Source organism: Aptenodytes patagonicus, chromosome 3 (assembly GCF_965638725.1).
Source record: "Aptenodytes patagonicus chromosome 3, bAptPat1.pri.cur, whole genome shotgun sequence".
Lineage (NCBI taxonomy): Eukaryota > Metazoa > Chordata > Aves > Sphenisciformes > Spheniscidae > Aptenodytes > Aptenodytes patagonicus.
This window is the reverse complement of record NC_134951.1, coordinates 118,368,680-118,391,162: the sequence shown is the minus strand read 5'-3', so window position 1 is coordinate 118,391,162 and position 22,483 is coordinate 118,368,680. Positions and strand designations below refer to the sequence as shown.

The window sequence follows — 22,483 nt, the reverse complement described above, 5'->3', positions numbered from 1 at the left end:
CCCGCCCTCCCTCCCGCTCCCCCTGCGCATGCGCACGCCGCACTCTCTTCCCGCCCCACACCCCCGCGCATGCGCGCATGCGCAGCGGGGCGGCCCCTCGGTGCGCGGCGGCGCCATCGCCGGTGTGTGAGAGGCGGGCGGCGGGAGAGGGAAGGCCTCAGCCATGTCGGGCTCGGCGGGATCCGGCGGGACGGCCGGCTCGGCGCGGAAGCGGCTGATGAAGGAGGAGGACATGACGAAGGTGGAGTTCGAGACGAGCGAGGAGGTGGACGTGACGCCCACCTTCGATACCATGGGGCTGCGGGAGGACCTGCTGCGCGGCATCTACGCCTACGGTGCGCGGCGGGGCGGCAGCGAGGGAGAGAGGGAAGGGAGAAAGGGGGGGGTGGTCGTCGGTGGCGGCGCCCGGATGTGGGGCGGCGCGCCTGCGCGGTGAAGGCGCCGCCTGCTCGGTTCCGGGGCTGCCCCGCCGCCGTTGACGGTAACGGCCGCCTCCGCAGGTTTTGAGAAGCCCTCGGCCATCCAGCAGAGAGCCATCAAGCAGATCATCAAGGGGAGGGACGTGATCGCCCAGTAAGTGGGGCTGCCGGCGAGGGGGCGAGGGCGCGGCTTGCTCGCGGGTGGGAGGAGCGTGTGCCCTGAGGAGGTTGCGGGCCCTGGAGGGGGGGGGTGTCAGTCACGCTCGTTCCTGAAGGTGGAAGCGAGAACTGTCACTTGCTGCTTGGCAGGATTAGGGAAATCACATCATGAGCGGTATGGGGTGAAATTGGCTAACTTGCACAAAGACTGTGATCCTAACAGTTGTTAATGTCAAAGTTTATTAGGTTTAGGTATGTCACTAATAAAGATTCAGTCAAGATATTGCGTGTGCTCAATAAATAGGGCTCTGAGACTCTTGGGAATGTTTTCCAGCAAAGCCAGAGAAGTATAGAGACAACTGCAGTCTCAATCAAGGGAAAAAGTAAGCAGAAGAAAATCTATTATGTCTCTAGAGACAAAGAAGGATATGCATCCCAGTGAAAAAAAAATCCTTTCTAGGTCACTATTGGGAATTGCTAGCCTTCCAAATTGTATTGGCTTATCTACCATTTACTTTAAAAGAAAAAAAATTACATATGGCATATTGCAGGAAATTAAAATGCTGGTCTGATAAGGAGTAAACACGCCAGAGCTGGGGACCCTGCAGCGGAGTGCTCTGTCCCTGATATTACAGTTCTCAAAGCTGCTTGTCTGCAGATCACACTGTGATTGTTAACAAAACTTTGTCAGATACACTGTTGGCAATATTGACTTCTTTGCAATGAAGGAGTGGCAAAGAGTCAAGAAGTGGAATACGTTGAAATTGCCTATATTGTTTGTCCAGGCGTCCAGGCTATTCACCAAACATCTGTTTCTCAGGTCGCAGTCAGGAACAGGGAAGACAGCAACATTCTCCATCTCTGTTCTGCAGTGCCTGGATATACAGGTAATTTCATAGCACGTGCTAAAAATGTTTTTTAACTAAATCGGTAGAGTCTTCATCATAAAAGCCTTCATTTTTGGAATGAATAAATGAAGCTTTACATTGAAAACTTCTAATTATGAGCAGTGAACTTCAGACAAATTTCTGACTGAAAATTTCACCAGACTCTACTCTGTTAACAATTTAACTGTTAAACCCACCTTGGCAAAGTAAGTCCAGATAAAGTCTTGTAATTACAAAATTGGCTTTAACAGCTGACCTCTTTCACATACTTATTAGAGGGTTAAATAAATCTCTAAGCAGGCAGAATTGTCCTCAAACAGTCCTAACAGCATCAGCAACCTGTCTGAACAGTTGGTGCACATTGCACAGAATCAAACCTAGTTTTTTGACTGACAGATGTTTGCTTTTTTTCTAGTCAGGGGTATCGTGTCCATCCAATTGTTTTTTAAGTATAACTTGAATGTGTAGATGCTGTTGAATAAAATGATGATTTTAAGTGGGCCAGTACCCTCTTAAATAAAGCTTGGATTGTTATTCACATGTCACTGCCTGGGGACATAAAAATAAATGTTGCATGTTCTAAATGAAAAGGTCAGCTTTATGCTTCATTTCTGTAAAGTGCTCATAACATTTTTCAAACGTGACACTTTAAAACGTTATCTTGGAATCCTTGTGACATGCAAGATTTTTATCTGAACTGAACATTGAAATTGAAGTGATTTAAATTTGTTTCTATTCTTTTGCAAGAAAAGTGCACACTTTTATAATTGTTTTCAGAAATTAGGTTGGAATGAAACATGAGGTATCAAAGAACTGCTTAAGTGCTGTCTTGTCAAAAGTAACTTAAGAGGCTGTTACTGTGTAAGTGCTCTGTGTGAGAGCAGCTTTCTAGGTGTACTGACCCTTGCAAACACTAGGTTTTAGCACAAAATTCTATGATTAGTCCTTCAGATGTGACATTTCAGAGTACTGTGGGATCCGTAATCTCTGTTATGCTTGGATGATATCTGCCCTGTGATTAACTGCCATGTGATCACCTGTTTTAATCAGGTTCGTGAGACCCAGGCATTGATCTTGGCACCAACTCGGGAGCTGGCTGTACAGATTCAGAAGGTAGGAGCATTTAAATTACCACCTGTAAAGCACTCACAAGGCCTGGGGCCAATTCTCAGGTGTTCCCCAGCAGACCTCAAAGCACAGCTTCTGCTTTTTCTTTCTGTTCCTGAAAGGAATCAGAAATTCTGATAAAGGGCTGTTTTGCTCATCTGCATTATGTCCATTCTTGCTTACGTGACCATGTTGGCTAGCCGTCTAAGGTTTTACACATTCCTAACTGAATTTTTAAGGACAGCACTTCTAAAGCAGTTGTGATCTCCGGGGAACTGAGTTCCCAGTGTTTGAAAGCCTGCTGTTGAGGAGGTTTGGGTAACAGACATAAAAAAAATCCCTCTAACTGCTTGTGCTTACATCTCTCTAAAAAAACCACTGTATGGCTGTGCAGACCTGCATCTCTTTACAAATACAAACTTCATGAGAGCTCAGTTAATTAAGCCATTCCTTTGTATCAACACAGGGTCTTCTTGCTCTGGGAGACTACATGAATGTCCAGTGTCACGCCTGCATTGGAGGGACCAACGTGGGCGAAGATATCCGAAAACTGGATTATGGGCAGCATGTTGTTGCTGGCACTCCAGGCCGTGTGTTTGGTAAGGAGATGTGGGAGGCTACATCACCCTCCAGGCTCAGACCTGAGTTGAGCCATGGGAACCTCCTGCAACTTCTGTGCGCTTAGATTTGAAATAGCATGAAAATTACATTTATTGTGACACCATTAATGTAACGTTAATGTGAAGTATAACAAGGTAACAACTTACAGTACTAATAGCTGGAAAAGACTAGAGAGAAATCAACAGGGACAGTATTTGGATTTTCTCTGTTTATATTTTGCTTTTCATTGTTGAAGTGTTTCTCTATATGGTGGCATGGGAACAAAGAGTATTTTTTAAGCAGAAAATAGTACAATCCCAGGAAATACTTCAGAATCTTGGAGGAGATGATAGAAGCTGGGTCTATCTGAATGTCAAAGTTAGGTCCACATTTTCTGTGTACTGGCCATCGCTCTCTCTTTGTTAAATCATGTGCACTTGCAGCTGGTACTTTTCTGGTTTCATTGCATGAAGATTTTTATATTTTCTGTTCATGGCAGTTACCACAGTGATAGTTTTAGCCTTCAAGCTCACATATTCTGGATCTCTGAGAAACAGGCAGCACTTTCTTACTCAAGCACCTGTCACTGGGAGAACATAGAGCTCCACAAGCAAAAAAAAAAAACCAGAAAATTAGCAGCTGCCAAACTGGGCTGGCTTTGAACAGCACACTAATAGCAAATACTTTTCTGTCACAGTATTAGGGGATTACACAAAGCCATGTGCTCTTTCAAACAGTATGTGGATTTGCCCAGCCTGTTGACAAAAAGTTCATGTAGCGTTTTGCATTTCTCACATCCAGCTGCAGTTACTGTGGGAGACTGGGTCACCTGTCCTGTGCAGTTAGCAAATAGCATCCCACGGCTTGGACTCTCAGAGCTTCCCTGCAGTCAGTGCTCCCTTAGCTGGGCTGCAGAGACATCCCCCTAGGTTGCAGGGTGCAGTGGGCACGCTGTGGCCTTTGGATGTGCCTTCCGTCACCAAACACCAGTCTCTGTTGGCAGCAGGGGAAGTACCTGTCCCTCCTCCACTGAAATGCCCTGCTAGCAGTTGGGAGCAGTGTAGGCTCACTTGCTTTCAGAGCCTTTTCATCTTACAAAGTGAAATCTTACAGATATGATTCGTCGTCGAAGTTTAAGGACTCGTGCCATCAAAATGCTGGTTTTGGATGAAGCAGATGAAATGCTCAATAAAGGTAGAATATTTGTTTCCCTTTTACTTCCTTTCTTCTTACCTCTTTGAGATTCCAGGGTGTCCTAGCTGGCAGTCCCGCCTCTAAAAAAAATTGGTTTTGTCGAAGTTAGACTATTATAGTTAATTATAGGCTCTAAGAGGTTGAACTAATGAATATGTCTTCTCTGATTTAGTTGTAATGTCCTTTTCAATAGTTAAAAATTCTTGAGCACTGCCTTTCATACTTACTGTGTACCACGGCTGCATTGTAGTGGGTTTGGGAAAATTAGGAAGAGATGAGCAATATGTGACACTGGCTTTGAGTTACTGATTCACTCATTAATGTTCATCTCATAACATAGGCCCAATACTGAATTCCAGATCAAATTATGAAAGAGCAGGGTATTTGGGAGAAAGATGTGCTAACTGTTCTGTGCTACTTGATTTGCTTTTCAGGTTTTAAGGAGCAGATTTATGATGTGTACAGATACTTGCCTCCAGCTACACAGGTGGTTCTGATCAGCGCCACTTTGCCTCATGAAATTCTGGAGATGACCAACAAATTCATGACAGACCCCATTCGCATCTTGGTGAAACGGTGAGTGAGTTTCCTTGGAAAGAACGGGAGCTCTTTGAGTTGGTCCAGCCCTGGGCAGTTCACAGTATTAACTTATTTAAATGTGCGGAATCTCTCTCTCATGTTCCTTCTCACCATTGCAGTTTCTCTAGGTGTTTGCAGACATCCTCATGTCCTGTTTTCCAGCAGAGGCCGACTCGTCTCTCTGACTTTATCCTTGTCCAGTTCTGTTTGCTGCTGCTCAGCCTGACTGCCCCCCACCCCCTCATCCTCCCCATGTATAGCAGTCTCTTCTGGAAATCCCTCTTTCACACCTACCCAATTCCTGTGCTCCTCCAGAGGATTTTTGTAGGCCTCCTCCATTAATTTGCTATTACATAGCAAGCCAAAAAAGCCTTTAGCTGGCTGATCCTGAATGCCCTTGAAATTGTAGCTTATGTCTGGTGGTGTCACAGGTCCTCATGCACTGGAACTCATCAGGAGTCAAGAGGAGTAAGTGTAGGCAACCTGACAGGAGGAGCCTCCCTCTAAGCCTGATCTCTTACACTGCCCCATTTACCTTTCTTCTGTCTCTCTTGTCAAGAAGCTTCAATGTAAAAATGATGAAAACAGAAATACTTCCTTTTGAAGCTGTCTAGAGCAGAGGGGGTGCCCCGGGAGTTTTAGTCTCTGTTGCATGGGTCGCGTTGGAGGCCCTTCTTAGAGCAGACTTCTCCAGGGACTTTCTAGAGCAACTTGGACTTGTGTATGGACCCAGCAACCCACAGCACACAGGGCAGAGGTGTGATCTCCACTGAAGCACACCCAGCCCTTCTAACTGCATCGTATGTATTCACCTACTTGTGGTGTCATATAGCTGTTCTTCTTCCCTACAGTGATGAGTTGACCCTCGAAGGAATCAAGCAGTTTTTCGTGGCTGTGGAGAGGGAAGAATGGAAGTTTGACACCTTGTGCGATCTCTACGACACACTCACAATTACCCAGGCTGTCATCTTCTGCAACACCAAGAGAAAGGTACAGCAGCCATCAGATGGGCATGTTACTTTCGGAGGGTGACTTAGAGGAGAATGCTAGTACAAACCCAGTTAAGAGGTCTGGTTGTTTCCCCGTTTGGGAATAGTTTAGTAAGAACAGAGGTTAAACATTTGTCTTCAGGATGTGCCTAGCTTAAACAACTGGTTATAGGCGGACCTGATACAGTTGCCTTTTTAGAGAAGTAGAACTGATTAGGTAAGAATGTGCTTATTCTTCTAATTGCTTATAATCCCTGAAACAAAACCACACGTTCTGAATAAATGCCCTTAATTCCTTTCCTTTCAGGGCTTGTGGAGCCCTGTATCATATAGCCGATGCTTTGTAAGGATTATTTACTTCATTTAGCTCCAGAATGCTTGTTAAAGTGTCTCTCAGCATACGTCTCCACAAACATTCTCCAAGCACAGCTAGCGCATTTGGCTGTCCTGAGCAAAGAGCTAACCCAGGCTGCTTGGCTGTATGCACAGGTAGACTGGCTCACAGAGAAAATGAGAGAAGCCAACTTCACAGTTTCATCCATGCACGGGGACATGCCACAGAAGGAGAGAGAGTCCATTATGAAAGAGTTCAGATCTGGCGCAAGGTAAATGCCTTAAACAGTGTTGCTTACAGCATTGCTACCTCAGGGCAGGATTTCTTCTAGCGTCTGAAGGGAACAGGCCTCAGAAACCCATAAAACCTCTCCTTTCTGAAGGCCTTGTTCAGCTTAAATTAGGAAGAGCTCTGATTCCCGTCTATCCCCCTGTGGTGTCGCAGGGTTGGGAGGTTGCCGCTTTCCAAGGAGGGATGCTCATAGGCATGGAGCTAGTCTGTTTTATTTTGCTGAAGAGGTTGGGAATTGCTGCATTTAAAATAAGTCAAGGAAAAAAATATTTGGGCTCTGTCCTGTATTTTAAACTCTTAGGAGTGTCGTATTCTTTCTGAAAGAGCAAAGCTGTCTTGGTAGTATCGGTCTTCACTGAAGTTTGATGATGCTGCATGGAACAGCTTTCCTTAAGGCAGCAGAAGTGTGGATGCTGCCAGTGTGCTGTGTGGAGGGAGGAGCGCAGAATAGCAGGGGATGCCCTGTGCTGGAGACTACAACTTCTCAGCTCTCACACCCACCTCAGTGGGGTGGAACAGCCATAACTGTCCCCTTCTCTTTGCAGCCGAGTCCTTATTTCAACAGATGTTTGGGCTAGAGGCCTAGATGTGCCTCAGGTGTCCCTGATCATTAACTACGACTTACCCAACAACAGAGAACTTTACATACACAGGTAAGCTCGGCCTTCACATGGGGGAGTGTGGCTGGATTGCCCTTCCTCAAGGTGGCTCCTATCTCTCTTTCCTTCTGCCTCCACAGAATTGGCCGGTCAGGCAGGTACGGCCGAAAAGGTGTAGCGATCAATTTTGTGAAGAATGACGACATCCGCATCCTGCGAGACATTGAGCAGTACTACTCCACCCAGATAGATGAGATGCCCATGAACGGTGAGTGCAGGCCAGCCCCAGCGAGGCTGCTGCCCTCCTCCAGTTGGGAACTGGTGTGCTGCGTTTGAAACAGAAATGGCAGATGCTCTGTTTTGCCACATGCCTCATTCCCAAGCCCCGACCCATCTTTGCTTCCCCGGGGAAGAACCTGGGAACAGCAGTAGGTGCGCTGTACTGCTGGGCTGTGGCTCTCAGCACACCGGGTGCATACTTACATTCTCTCATTTTCTCTTATTTCAGTTGCTGATCTTATCTGAAGGGCTGTGTTTACCAGGGAGTTGTACTATTTGGTAGCCTCCATAATTTGGTTTTGGACCCACATCCTTTTATCATATTGCTGATCATATGTTCTTGAGTTGAGCTGCATTTGGGAACTTGTGTAAATAATGTCTTTACTCCCACCCACGTTTTTCAATAATAAAAAAGGAAGTTTTACCATAACCTGTGCTTAGTTACTTTAACCCAAGAAAGTAACAGGCAGGGAGTTTTGAGATACTACGTACTTGGCTAGCACAATCAAAAAAAAACATTTGACACCGAGTATATCTAGGTTCATAAAATACAGGGCTTCCTGTTCTCCACCCATTCATTATCATTGTGCCACGGTACCTGATGTACTCCTTAGTTTCCTTAACTTGACTCTTAAGGATCAGCCATCTACAGGAAAAATCTGTGGCCTGCCCCTAGCCTGCTCTAAGAAAATTGAGTTACAAGATAGCCAGAAAAGAAATTTCCTGTTGTTATGCCTTTCTGGAGCCAGAAATCACATCGCTCGTTGCTCTGGATGAGTATTTCCCCTCCCAAGGACTTGAGCAGGCGCTTGTGAGGGTGAGTGCCTCTTTAACTTGATGCCAGCTGGAGAAATATATTCTTATCAGTATTTCCTGAAGTAAGAAAAAGTAGCAAGTATCTTTTATCTTTGTCCACCCATTTCTGATGCTGTAGCTTGTTACATCTTCCCATTTGCCTCTCCTAATCTGCCTCCCTACAGCATTATGCTGTACTTTGCCAGCCATAGTATCTTCCGTGTAGCTTTCCTGCCTAGCTCTGCTGTATCCTTTTTTGAGGCAAGAGTTGGCCAGAGCAATGCTGCCGGTGTGTCGTAAGTTAGTTACCATGTTTCACTCTAATGCTTTTTCTGTTAAATTGTTTTTTGCTTGCTCAGGGAGGACAGGGGAAGCAAGGCTTTAGGACACCACCAGTTTGCACAGAACTGGAACAGCTCTCAGAGCTCCTTTCCCGAGTCAGTAGCAGAGTAGCCCTGGGTAGAGAAAGTGAGTGTCTGTATCTCCTGTATGCCCCCATGTAGTCCCACTAGTGAAGTTCCTCTGTTCCCCTGTACCTGCTCCGTGTACAATACTGATGTTCTTCACGGTACATAGGCAAAAGTTGAGAAATACTAACCTTGCTTTACCAAGAATGCTATTGTAAGGGGTTGCCCGATAGAGGTGAGGCTGCTACAGCTTCATGCCCCCATTTGCAACCAGCAGCAAGGCTGAGCCAGCATTCCTGGTAGGCCCACCCACAACGCGTGCTCACACCATCCATACAGGCATTCAGCACTGGCACAAACAGCACCAATCCCCTCATCCTGTCCCTCTCCAGCTGATCAGGATGACGGTCTGTTAGTGGGAAATGTGCAGACATGCACGTAGAATGGAGCCCCCTCTCCCAGGAAGAAGGTGAGAAATTGAGTTAACTGAGAAAACAGGACAGACATGGCCAGAGAGGAACATTCACTAGCAACCTGTTACCATATGACCAGCCCCTTTTATCCCCTTAATCATCTATTTTCCACACTTGCTCCTCCCAAAAATCACCTTGACCCTTCCCTTTTCCTACCTTTGATCCCTCCCACAAAGTTGGGGGGTTTTTGCATTAATTCTGCAACTTCTTGGCACAGGGTTCAGGAACTCACTCCCCCTACACGCCCTGTTTCAGTTCTCTACTTAGAGGGGCAGAGTCTGGATAAAGCCTTCCGGCTTCACTGTCCACATCCTGGACAGAGTTCTACTCTCACCATCACTGCAGGGCAAGCAGGGCCTAGCACAGCCTCGAATCCGACTCGTACCTTCCCAGAGAACGCAAGCAGCAAAGGCAAGCATGGCCCTCCAAGCCCCCTGCGTGACTCTAGTCATTTGACTAATAAAGAGATTCATCACCAAAGCATTAGATTGTTTAAATAACAGTATTTAATCTGTACAGTTTGAGAGAAGATATCATAAAATGCAACATTCCTACCTCATCTTCAGCATCATTCACCTGGAGCTGAGCCCTCATCTCCAGAGGGCAGGTAACCACCACTCCCCAGCAGTTCTTTATGGTACAAAAGTCACAGTGCAATTGCTTTAGTCCTAGACAGATGAGTTCCCTCACTCAAGAGAGGGGAGACTGATGAAGCTCAAATGTTGATGGAAATTGTTACCATTTAGGAATGCAGAAAAACCAGCTATTGCACACAGTCATTTCCAGCTGAAACTACAGTAGTCAATTATTTAGCTGCCTTTACACTCCACACATCTGAAAATGCCTTAGTTGATACCGATTTAGTCAAGAGTGAAAAGAGCCGGTAACAAGATTTCAGAATGATACAGTTGTTGGAGGGCAGAAGCTGACAAGTAACTCCACAAGTCAAGAAGCGTGCTTTAGAATACCAGAAAGTTTTCCTATATAGGGAGGGGATATGAGCTAGACAGATGTCATCTTTCAGAGACAAGCATGAGAGGAACATCAGCTTCAATAGAAAGCTATGAAGTACAATAGACAATTTGTTCATATAATTGTCAGGATAAGTATTTAACATAGTTTATGTAGTAGAATACATACTCAAACATCTTTTAAAAATAAGCACGAATTTCATTTCATATATACACAACTGATTTTAATCATGTACTGAAAATAAATTACAGGAAATAACTTTAAAATGCAACAGAAGACAAGAGTTTCACAACAAACATTCCCATTGATTTTCCCAAGGGGGTGAGAGATTGCAGTGCTCAAGGCAGGTAAATATCACAAATATATCAAAAAACTTCAAATTGTTGATGCATTCACACATTTATATGAGCCACAAACATTCCTTTACAGGGACTGCACTTAGCTACCACAGAACCAGGTTTTGCCATAAACTACAAAACTTTGATACAAAATTGTATTTATATATTTATATTTCATATACATGCCCTATCTGTGATTTCTTAAAAAATAAAAACTAAACACACTGTACAGACAATCCTAACTCATTGCTTGGTAGCTGTAGGCAACATTTTTGGATGGAATTTCTCCCCCAGTAGAATTAATGGCAATATTATATACATGAAGGCTAAACTGCAAAAGACAGCTCAGTTCTGATATGCAGCTCCCTCAGGACCAGGTCTGCGAGTTCAAGGCAAGACACCATATGCTCTGACCCCACCGCCTCCCTCACGAGTCAGTTCTGCCACCGGCAGCATGAGGAACCAATACATGCGTTTGTGTAACACTGGTATAAAAGGCAATAAAGCAAGATACATATTGTAATGTAGTGGCTCTAACGGCTTCATGGACTTGGTACACTCAATGCACAGAAACACTCGTTAGAGGTGGCGAAGGGATGTTGTGGAACTGGGTACATTTGGGTACACTGTGTGGGTCTGATCATTGTACTTCCCTGAAATTACCTCCTGCAGAGGACAGATTCCCACTGTAAGCCAGAGACTGCATCAACTCAAACACTGGGGGAAGATCCCTCCCCCCCACACCCCCCCAGACACACACGTGCATGGTTCACCAGGACTATACATAAAACAGACACCCTCCCTCCCACACCCAGCAGTCTCCATGGCACCAATTTGTCTTAGAAGCAGAGCACTGACAAACTTACTCTTCCCAGGTGATGGCAGCAATCTGTGAAGCCAGTCACACTAAACTACTTCTACAGTTGATTGTAAACTTTGGTTTATTTTTATTTATTTTATTACTGAGTTCTCATGGTACAGCAAGCATGTCTAGGATGAGAGGGCAGAGTTGAAGAGGAGATGAACTGTCAGTCTGTCTTTAGTCTGGCATGGTGAGACACCTGCTCGGTCAGGCCTGCTTTGATAGAGTTTTTTACAGACTGCCTCATATGATCCTCCATCAAATTATCACTCATGGGCTTCAACACCTGTGGAATGAGAAACATGCAAAAGAAACAAAAAAAATGAGGTAACCAAGGAAAATAAAATACAAAAACATACAAAGAGATGAGACTTGAAATAATGAAAAAACTTAGAATGCTGAAGTCTGACACAAACTGGCATGAACTGAAAGAGAAATGAGTTTTGCTGCTACGGTAATGAGGTTAAATCAGTCACATGCTATGAACACAAGTGAAATCCCTCCTATACAGCAGTATTTCACTGAATTCAAACCACTTTACAGTTCCTAGAAGGATGGATGTGCAATTCCATACCCTATATGCAGCATCAGTCTGGTATGGTTACAGCATTTATGCAGACCGGCCCAGACGGTCCAGCTTATTGTCCTATATGTGTAAGTGTGAACACTTCAGATACAGAAAGAAAGTTAAAAATACTGGCTAGTTTTTCTTCTTGTTATTGTTGGATGAGAGTCGCTGTCGCGGCACTGATGTAAGAGCACGGCGAATCATTCGGCGTCTAAGGACTTCAAAGAGTTTGGAAAACACCTAAAACACGAATTCAGCTGTTAGGAAAAGTGTCTCTTAGAAGGGCAGCAGAAAAAGTCAATCAAGTTCAGAAAAAGAAACTGACTGCCAGTAACTTCTCACCTTCCTGGGATTCCTCTGAAGCAAGGAGGGAAAAGAAAGGCAGAGATTCAGAAAAATCAATAGCAAGAACATGGTATATAATCAGAGTGACTCAGACAGGACCTGTAGGTGCTTTGCATATTATTGGTGATGTGCAACTGCAGCAACACCACCAGCAAGCTCTTTTGGAGACCACCTTCCCCTAGCCCACAAAAGGCAAGCTCCTGCTAGCACAAGCCAAGTTCTCCCCTTTCCAGGGAAGGTCAGCAGTCAAACCAAGCCCTATGTGCTCTAGGTACCCTACAGCAGCAGCTGCACTCAGTGAGTACTACACGTAGAACTGACACCTTCCACTTTTCCTGCAGTGCTCTTCAGCCCCAAGCTCCAAAGCAAGAAGCTACAGTGGTACAGGAGAGCCTCAGTTTTAATCACATTAGGGGTGTAACTCAAAATTTAGTACCCTGATGTTCATTTCCCTCCTATTATTAGAAATCCACTTTTTCCGCTCCAGTGTAACTCGTAACCTTACCTGGTTGCTCAGATAGGTCTAGTGTACCACTACCTATGATGAGCCTTGAACAGTCATTTTTCAGATGTAGCAGAGAGCCTATAGAAGGCTCCAGTTAGTTATTTGCTCGTGCCTTGTAGGACCCATTTTAATGTCATCCCAGGTAGGTTCAGTGAGCCCTTTATTTCTAGTAACAACAGCACCAAAGTGTTTTCCTTCTGCTGGCACTGGACATAGCTACTCGGAATGCTCCAAACACTACCTGTAAGGATGACAGTTGGTCAGGAATTCTCTATATTGGCTTTACTGACACAGCTGTGTCAACTGGATTCAGGCAGCAAAATCTCTGTACAGAAGGCTTTCTCCTCCAGCTTTGGTACTCTTACACTCATGTCGTCTTTTCTTTCAGGAATTAGTCTGTCTGGTGAGTATTTCTTGCAACAGCAGTTGCACCAACTGAAGTTGTCACAGACAACACAAAATTTCCTGAAGGAAGAAACCTGCTCTACATCCTCTTGTAGCAGTTGCTGCAAGTCAATCTGGTTGCTGCAAGTCATCAGCCAGTTCTCTCTGAGGTCTAATTAGCCTTCCAGCATCACACCACCAGGTGAGGTGAGGGAGGGCAGCAGTGTTTCACCTTCCCCATTTCTTGCACCACCTGAGATATTTTATCCACCACATCCATAGGGCAAGTTTATCACTTTAAACATACCTTTAAAAGCAGAGTTCCTGTTTCTTGTTCTCCTGTTTCCTGTTCTTTAAAAACAAGGTTTTTAAAGAGTCCCTCCACTCTTCACCGTCCAAGCACCTAGTAAGGCCTTTAAAGTAACACTGTTTTGGTAATATCCTAAGCTTGTTTAACATTCTTTGTGTGTGGCATCTCTTACTGAAGAGAGCAGTCACACTTCTGAGCTGATTTTCCCTTTGGCAGCACTAGCATTCTCCATTAGGTCTAGACCAGCTTTTCACTCACAGCACTGAACAGAAACTGTTTGATATGTCTGCCCGAGAAAGGAAGATTTTGTATTAAAAACAGATACCAACCTGTTCCCATATAGCTTCAGCGATCTGATCAATGGCTGTTCCAACTTCTCTGAATTCCCCAGAGTACTTAACGTATGCCCAAGTACAAAACGATATAAGAGCCATCCCCAGCATGAGATTACACAGGGTAGCTATGGAGTTCATACCAAGGAACCCAGTCAGTCCTGAGGTTATATACATGGCAAACATGACTGCAAATAGAGTGGCAGGGGTACGAGCAGCATAAAAGATGTTTTTGCCATCGTTGTGCTTCACAAAGTTTGCATAGATCTCGTCGATTTCCACTTCAAGCTGTTCCTGGTAGCGCTGACAGAACTCCTCCCCTCCCATCTTCTTCACCGAGCGGAACTGCCTGACAGCTGACTCTCTGAAATCCTGGTGCTTCTGCTCAAGGTCCGATGGGGCAATGTAAGGCTTATCTCCCCCACAAACCTGTTAGAGCAATCAGAGATGAGGTCATCACACCCTGAGCATCTTCTGCTGTACAGAAAGCAAACCTGCTCCTCGCTGCCCCCCTCTCAAGCCAGCATCAGACTACCTCCTGCAGCTTTCTTGGCTCTGTAAGCTCCAGAGTCCTGTCACAAGTGAAGCAGCTAAAGGTACTTTGCATCATGGCACAGCAAGAGCCTTATGTGTCTAATCACATACAGAGCTATAGCACATGACTGAACTCATACTTTCAACTGTTCTCTTTGGGCAAGCCCAGAAGGACAGGACATCAGCCACATGTACTTTCCTGTTATGAAAAGGTGAAATAAAGGAACACCAGGAGGCAGAGAAAGCTTGGCTTGAGGAAGGTTAAGGAGAACTCTGAAGGCCACAAGCCCTCCCCTCAGCTTTTTACTCCTGGTCACCCATCTCAGTGAGAGGGTCAGTGCAGAACTTGGACAAACAGGGTAGATTTTGCCCACTCAACAAGTTTATTCCTGTTTATTGCTGCCACTAGCAGGCTCCATGGAACTTACCAGCCGATATGAATTAACAAGAACTAGCTGCTGACATCTTTAGCCTATTCTTCCCTAGACTGTCCTCTAGGCTTGATTCTGATCAACTTGTAAGAGTATGTTTCTGCTGAAGGGACAAGACCATGAACTCAAATGGATACCCGTGATGTGGACACCCACCATCTTCCTCTCCCTGAATCAGCATGGGTATGAAAATGGTTAGACTCCAAGGACTTCTCCTCTGTAAGACTGATTTCTGACCTCTTGAGGACTATGATTAGAGATTACCTAGGCCATCAGAGACATACATGTGTCAGATCAGCTCCAACTCCTCCAGACCCTCAGTCAGACTATGCCTAAAAACTGAAGATTCTTTCCATATGATGTCAAACAACAGCCTTCCCTCTCCTGCCTCAAGGTAGTCTTATCGCAGTGCTTGTCATCTTATGTCTTGAGTGCAGCAACAACTTTCACTTTCTCCTGCTGCTATCCCTTCAGCAGGACACATAGAAGATCACTTTCTCAGAGTACAACATCCCCTTTCTGCCTCACAAGATGCATGGCTTCACTGGCTAGCTTCTTCAAGCAAACCTCACTGTCAAGATCCTGACACTCCCACTCTGCCCCTTGCCCAAGTTTAACAAGCACCTTTCTGCTTTTCCCATATTGAAGTCCTCCACATCTGGCAAAACTCCCTGGAAAACGGCTACTAGTCTCATCCTCCAAAACGGTCTTTTCACATTGCCCAGTGTTGAACACTAGGAGCTGCTGATGCATCAAGACCACCACACAAATAACTGCCACTGCTTTCTTATACTCTGTGTGACTGCACCTGTTGTTCCTTACATTTAAGGTCATTAGGGAGACAGTATTTTGGTTATGCACACTCAGCAAAGGAGGGCTTTGGTTCATGAGGAGAACTCAGAAGCTACAGTAAGAACTATCTTTACATAATCCAGTCTTAAATCCAAAGAGTTCCCACTTCTGTTCCTAAAAATAGACGTTTCAGAGCTGTGTCACGTTAAAAACATCATCTGAGACATCTGGATAAAAAACGATTCAAGACATTTGGGTCTATCTCTACAGTGATATAAAAATATACAGTACTGGGGAACATTACTATGGAAACAAAGTCTGTTTAAGAGAACATCTGTTCCTGTTTATTCCTTGCCCCAAGTAAGAAACCTTACAATTACAGTAATCTCAACAGCCGTTGAAGATTCAAGGTGGGAAGGCAGACATGGCATTTATTATGAACAACCCATTTACTATTTCAAGAGATTTTCCAAAATGGAAACAAACGAAGGAGTCTCTACACTAGAAGAGCATTCTCAAAACAGCCTGCTAACAACTGGAACTGGCTAGTCTGCCACTAGCATTAGGTCTTACTCTAATTTCAAAATGGAAAGCTACTTCAGCGATTAAGACCAGAATTAGCCTAGTTAATGGGGAGCTATGTTTGTAGCATGTTATCACACCTACTGGTCTTTTCTGGTTGTAGAGTTTCACAATAAGCATAGTCCTGTTAAGCTTTACAAGACATAATTGTTTTCAGAATTTCCTATGATAAAACTTTGCATAACACTACATTTGAAGTATGAAGTCCATCTAGACATTCAGCTTGGAGTGGTATAAGTCACTATCTTCAAGAGAAGAAGCAAGTAGGAAATTACATATACAGCTTTTTCAGACAAGATAATTCTTGTATTTCAAGGGTTGGGTTTTTTTAAACTTTAGAATAATTTTAATCCTTGCATTTTACAGCTAATGAATGACCACAATTCAGAAGCATGAGACTATAATACTAGAACTCTATTCTTGCGCTACCCTGGCCCACCAAATGCCTCCTCACCTGTCTGCCCATTTCATGTCACAGGATTTTATGATGTCTGTCAAGAGCAGCAGGGGGAACTAACAGGTGGTATCTTACAAACACGCCCATTCCCATACCTCCTCAGCAATTTCTGTCTCAAAGAATCCTGGGTTTGCTGCAGACATCTAACCTCAGAGCAGAGTACAGAAAACACATGAGTACTGGCCCTAAGCTATTTTTCTCCATTAACATGCTCATAACCAACACCGAGTACAACACTAAAACTGAAGGCCTGTATTTGCACGTAGGCAGTTAGAAAAAGTTGTCATCATACCTGCTCCATGCCTTTACTGTACAAGTCTTTTGCTCCTGCCACAGCAGCAAGATTGTTCGCCTCAGCTGTTGCCTAGAAAACATGGAGCATCATGTATCATGACAGCATTACCAGCTAGTTACATACATGTAGTTACACTACCCAACATAACCCCACAACCTCCAAAGCTTCCGATTGACAGGAAAATGCCTCACAAAAACAAGTGAAGGTTAGTGACACACATTAAAACAGATTACTGACTAGGAGAATGTTTTCTTCAGCTTTCTAGTACAGCTGCAGACAAACTCCCATGTGCTTGTACAGGCTTTTCATCATGAACAATCTCTTCCGAATGCTCTGTTGTTAATAAGCAAATAAGGATCACTAAACTATTAAATGTTAATCCCAATACATCACTACCTGTGAGGAAAGAAGCAAGCTGGTATTATTTCTGCATTATATATGTGCAGTTTTGGTGTCAGAATTTGTAAGAATTTAAGACTATTTTCAACCTGTGTCATGTCAGGGACAGTTATTCTAGCTAATGCTGCAAGATATCATCTTCTGTATCTCCCAGCCACATTTATGGCATGCTACGTAGAGGAAATGATAGCAGCCTTTGTTTCATTGTGATGAGTTTTCTGAACTCCCCCAAAAGTCTAAAGATTTGGTTCCTTGAAGGATGAGAAAACACCCAGAACAGTCATATTTTAATGAAGTGACACAGGAAGCTTAAAAAAAAAAAAAAAAAGTCTTACAAACACAAAATGGTTAAAACTGACCCTAAAACCCACACTTTGGTGAAAGCTCTTCATCCCAAACAATTCAAGGGTTCAACACACAGCTTTATACAATCAGTTTGTGTTCAGATTGCTTTAAAGGTGATAACTTCCTCTTTGGATCAACCCAGAAAAGAAACCTCAATGCAGTTATCCAATCTAACAAACCCACATAGAGTAGCCCAACACTGCAAGACAGTGGCGATAGCTGCATTACTATAAGCCTTCTCCATTTTATCTGCTGCACCTGATGGTAAAAGCCCTCTGAATGCAGTCTGAAAGATACTGACAAAATAGCAAGTTACAGGAAACACATACTTAGAAATTGAAGCAGCTAAAAAAACCCAACCAACCAGATATACTCCTGCTCCATTTGGTAGATGGAACTGCGGGAAGACACAGATGCATACCCAGGCTACACAGTTCAGATGGCTTTCAAAGTACACAGCTCCTTCAAGAACTACAGCTCTGTGGGTGGGAGCTTCAGACCCGCGCAGTTATGAACTTCAATTGCAAAGAACTTACAAAGTACACATCATCTATCAGATTATTTGAAAGAAAAATAAAATACCTGCAGCATAGATTTCGGATGAGGTAGCTCCTCTCCTTGATAGATTTTAATATAAGCCTAAATGGGAGAAACAAAAAAGGTTTCTTTTTCCTAAAGATTTATGATCAAGGAGAAGGAGAGAAGAGCGATGATATAAAGATAGAGCTCATAGATTATTTCTTTGTAATAATGCTAAATATTCCATTAAGCAAATTTCTTCATACAAGTCTGGCATTCTCACAGTTATCCCTAGTGCTTTAATCCCTTTACTTTCCTGTGCATTTGAGGCTGGTGCCTAGCAGGGGAGCAGAGCACCTTGAGGAGACATGGCCACTATCTCAAGTGACAGGCTCAAAAGCAGGTTTTTGCTCCCTCAAATACATAAGGTCTTTGCTAGGCAGGGAACCTTCACCCAAAACAAAAGAGTGAAGACGACTATCTCACACAGCCTTTCTGGCTAGAGGTCTGTCCAAACACACCCCAGTGCTGGGAGAACCAGTACTTACATTTCCCCAATATGCCTTGCTCCCTTGAAGTGTGGAAGGAAAAAAAGCAGATCAAAGCACTAATGCAGACAGAGCTGCCAAAATACTTCTGGAAGCCAAGCAGGCAGCCTATCCCTCTCTGCCCCACCCCACCAATCCTCAGGTGTCCTTTCTTTCACCAGGCTGGAAGAGAACACATCCTTCACGTCTTCTTCTCCAGCCCACAAGATGGCCAGTGGCACAGCTCTTGGGACAGATTAGTGGAGGGGGCATAGCAGGCAGCAGTAGCCACTTCAGCGCTTTCGACAAGCTGTGCAAGTTAGACCAGCAAGGCCACTCTCAGCCCCTCAGAGGCTGGGCAGTTCTTCATGCTACTACTGCTCTCCCCCCCGGCTTGTCTACAAACCTCTGCCCCTCTCTCTGTAAAGGAGGAGAGAACAAGGTTATCAGGGTCCCTACATACCCAGTGCTCTAAGTTGTAGGACAACCTACAAAAATGTATAGAGTTATACAGGACTTTGTTCCCTTGACACCATCCTTGCTTCTGTAGCTATTTCCTCCAAGTAAAAGCCCTCCAGTTTCCAACTCAGACTTCATGATCTCAGCTTTAGATGCACAGTCCCAAGGGAGCAGTCCTCTTTAGTTATATAACCAGTGTTTCTGCAGCACCCTGCATTACTGCTCCCAGACAGGATACGGGATGTGAATCGGGCAGCTTTTCAATAGAGGAGGTTTTACACTCAGTTTTTACAGTGCAGTCCTTTCTAAACTGCTGTTGAATACACACTCCCTACACTGTATAGGATCAGGTCTTACTAGAGAAGAAAGTGGAACAAAAAGCAGCATGCAACCATGTAAATATAGAGACTGAACATATGAGCTCCAGAGTGTTGATTTTATGCTTGTCAGAACAGCCGTGACTTCTGCATCCCATATCATGTCTTTCCTTTATAAAAAGTTACTTCATTTTACAAGTGTTAAAGAGTTCTGGTCTCAGATTCCTCCCTTGTATAGCTTCTTTCTTAACATCAGCCCAACTCTGTTCTACCTTTCACATGTATGCTCAAAAGTAGTAATGCAAAATTAATGTCTTTAGGAATGAGTGCCACTTTCTCCTACCAAGCCAACTGTCTAAGTCATTCTGATTCAAAAAAAAGTTACACACACCAGACCAATTCATGGTGATGTAGGGATTATGTTATCACATTTCTGCTGGTGTCACGATGATACCAAAACAGCTCAAGAGTCTAACAGCTGCAAGTATCATACATAAATATTTCAGAGCATACAGTGGTGCTGCATATGCAAGTGTTTAGAAAGCATCTTCCTTGCAGGTTAAAAATCCAGAGGTAAGTATCTGAAATTTTCACTGCATACCTCTCAGTTTAAGAGCTGGTTTTCTATCTGTACAGTCTACATGAGACCCTCTTTTTTTTTTAAAAAAAAAAAAGCAACATATCCAGACAAACTAGGATTTCAAAATAGGAAAAAAGTCTCTAATACAGCTTGAAGTATTTCAGCCTATTTACAAAGAAAAAAACCAAACACCACAATTTTGCCAATAGTAGCTTGCTAAGAGCTATACTGTTAGGAAGTTGTGTGCCACTTCTGGAAAGTCAGAGTAATAAAATGAAAATAAAAGTGAGCTGATGAGTGACTGTCAGCCTAGATATCTTATCTTCTCTGGGAACAACATGCCCTAAAATTAGAATATTTTCTTTTAAGCCATTAACAGAAATAATTAGTATGAGTTTGCTTACCTTGAAGTATTCTACAAGATCTCTACAGGTCACCTTGGATCCACTAATCTCTTTTTCTACCAAGTTTTCAGGGGCAAGCAGTAATGGTACCAAATTCCGCAGTTCTTTCTTAAAATCCTCATCTATATCTAGTAAAATTCAATCAATTTCAGAAAAAAAAGTGGTTAGTTTTCTTTTCAATCTTACATTTCCTAAAGGAACACTGATAACCCATGACCCTTCAAAATCCATAGCATCACAACTCTTGATTTCATTTTTGAGATGTTTATAAAGTCTTAATACATAGTTTAGTTTTAGTAAGTTCTACCTACTCTTTAATCTTAACTTCAGACTGAGAGAACAAGCTTCCATGGTCCTTGTAATATTTAAAGTGCATTTCCCCTATTACACCAGCATCTTACACAATAACCCCACAGGTCTGTGCCCTCAGCACAGAAGTGGTTGGTATCCCGCTACCGCAAACCCACTTTTTTAGCCTTTGCCATTCTGATACATTCCCTCTGTTGGGGGACAAGCAGCAATTGGAAGAATCTGACTGCCTCTCATTCGGCAGCAGCAGAAGCCTACAGCTTTTATTTTAAAGTCATTCTAGTTCTGACCTTTGGTTTAGCAAGTTCTAGAGAAAAGCCTTTCAATTTTAAGAAAGTCTTTAATTTTGTTAATTCTCCCCTCTGAATCCTTAGTCTTCAGAATCCTTATTTAATGACCTTTAAGTATGTCTCAAGTTATCAGATTATAATCAACAGCTAGACACAAAGATATCCATTCCTTCTGCCTGCTTAACTCCTCTACCTTTAAACCACTGAAAAGAACACACAATGCACATTTCTAGATTCCGTAGTTTCACCTTTTAGCCCTACGTTTTTCCAATCAAGCATTTCAATAGCCAACCATTTCAGTGTTTAACTTCCATTATAAAAGAAAATAAACTCAGTGATCTGAATCAAGAAACACACAAAGGAAAGCTTCCTACCATTCAACCTCCCATCAAAATTTGGATTTGTTGCAACTTTAAGACCAGGGTGGGGCAACAGGAAACAGCCAAGATTACTGAAACAGGAGTGAATATGCTTCCTTACATTCTGTAGCTCTTCATGTTGGTTTTGCTTTACCTGAAGGAAAAAAAAAGGCTGTAAGAACTGCTAATAGTTTTACAGTACTGCAATTAAGATTAAATATCAGCTTAAACACACTTTTGTACTATTACTGCCTTTAAGCTTTCATTCCTGAACCTAAAAATGTCAAGTTCTAAACCCCAGAACTCCACACACGAGTGGGAACATCACAAATGTATTTTATTAGCACAGAGAGTTAGCTCATCGTGCATCACTACCTTGACAGTAAGTTCTCACTTAAGTTAGAAGACCACACTAGGACTACTGGAGATAACTTACCTGCAATCTTTTCTCTAGAAACTTTTTTCCTCCTTCCAAGCCATATGCATGTTCATAAGGATAACTCCAATCTCTAATTAAGAACATTAGTGTCTGTAACAGGAAGAACAACAGCAGTGAATAGCTTGCATCATTCCTAAGGTCAGAAACTCTATCACACATGTGATTATTTTAAGTAAAAAAATTTCTAAGCTTGGCTGCTCTAAATGAAGTAGCCTTGTAGTTTTGTGGTGCGTTTGCTTGTTTAAAAAAAAACAAAACAAAAAAAAACATCAAATAAACACACAAATGCAACTCACTCCTTATCTGAAAGGAAGTATCCAAGTGTCTCAAAAAGATAGCTTCCCTGTTCCATGGGTTTGCCTTTTGCTATCCCACAGGGATTACACTGTCCTCTCTCCCATCAGCCGAAGATAGAAAATTACTTGACATTACTCTTGTGTCAGACGAGGTGCTTTACGAAGAATGCATCTTGCCTGGGCCAATCACAAGAACATCGGGGACTCACACTTGCAGGCTGAATATTCTAGGGACACAAGAGTCTTAAAACTCGCCACTAACAGCAGTCGACTAGTACCTTTATAGGTTAAGGAGGATACTTCAGGATGGAAGAGATCTCAGTCTTTGTCTCCACTAAACAGAAGCCTCAAACCCTTCTCTGGCCTAGCAAAGAGTCAGGAGACGCTAGCAATTTTGAGACTTAACACTGAAGCCAGTAAC

The 22,483-nt window shown here is 43.5% G+C and overlaps 2 protein-coding genes across 6 annotated transcripts in view; one reads left to right on the top strand and one right to left on the bottom strand.

Annotated features, from left to right (window-relative positions):
* Nucleotides 1–91: 91 nt before the first annotated feature.
* EIF4A3 (eukaryotic translation initiation factor 4A3) lies at nucleotides 92–7,867 on the top strand. Its single transcript, XM_076334912.1, has 12 exons — nucleotides 92–335; nucleotides 501–573; nucleotides 1,399–1,465; nucleotides 2,516–2,578; nucleotides 3,039–3,171; nucleotides 4,286–4,366; nucleotides 4,801–4,942; nucleotides 5,797–5,935; nucleotides 6,424–6,539; nucleotides 7,105–7,212; nucleotides 7,299–7,426; nucleotides 7,667–7,867. The coding sequence occupies exons 1-12, from the start codon at nucleotides 164–166 to the stop codon at nucleotides 7,681–7,683; spliced, it is 1,239 nt and encodes a 412-aa protein (XP_076191027.1). The 5' UTR covers nucleotides 92–163; the 3' UTR covers nucleotides 7,684–7,867.
* A 1,728-nt stretch (nucleotides 7,868–9,595) lies between these two features.
* Nucleotides 9,596–22,483, bottom strand: part of ATL2 (atlastin GTPase 2) — a 45,331-nt gene continuing 32,443 nt past the window's right edge. For 4 of the 5 annotated variants that reach the window (XM_076334907.1, XM_076334911.1, XM_076334908.1 and 1 more), the window contains exons 7-15: nucleotides 21,764–21,856; nucleotides 21,343–21,481; nucleotides 20,370–20,497; nucleotides 18,146–18,202; nucleotides 16,817–16,888; nucleotides 13,726–14,157; nucleotides 12,195–12,209; nucleotides 11,982–12,092; nucleotides 11,505–11,570 (exon numbers count right to left, since the gene is read on the bottom strand). In XM_076334907.1, coding sequence (XP_076191022.1) covers nucleotides 11,985–12,092; nucleotides 12,195–12,209; nucleotides 13,726–14,157; nucleotides 16,817–16,888; nucleotides 18,146–18,202; nucleotides 20,370–20,497; nucleotides 21,343–21,481; nucleotides 21,764–21,856 — 1,044 coding nt within the window. In that variant the 3' untranslated portion in view covers nucleotides 11,505–11,570; nucleotides 11,982–11,984. Of the gene's footprint in view, nucleotides 11,571–11,981; nucleotides 12,093–12,194; nucleotides 12,210–13,725; nucleotides 14,158–16,816; nucleotides 16,889–18,145; nucleotides 18,203–20,369; nucleotides 20,498–21,342; nucleotides 21,482–21,763; nucleotides 21,857–22,483 lie in introns of all 5 variants that reach the window. The other variant, XM_076334909.1, reaches the window with a different exon arrangement.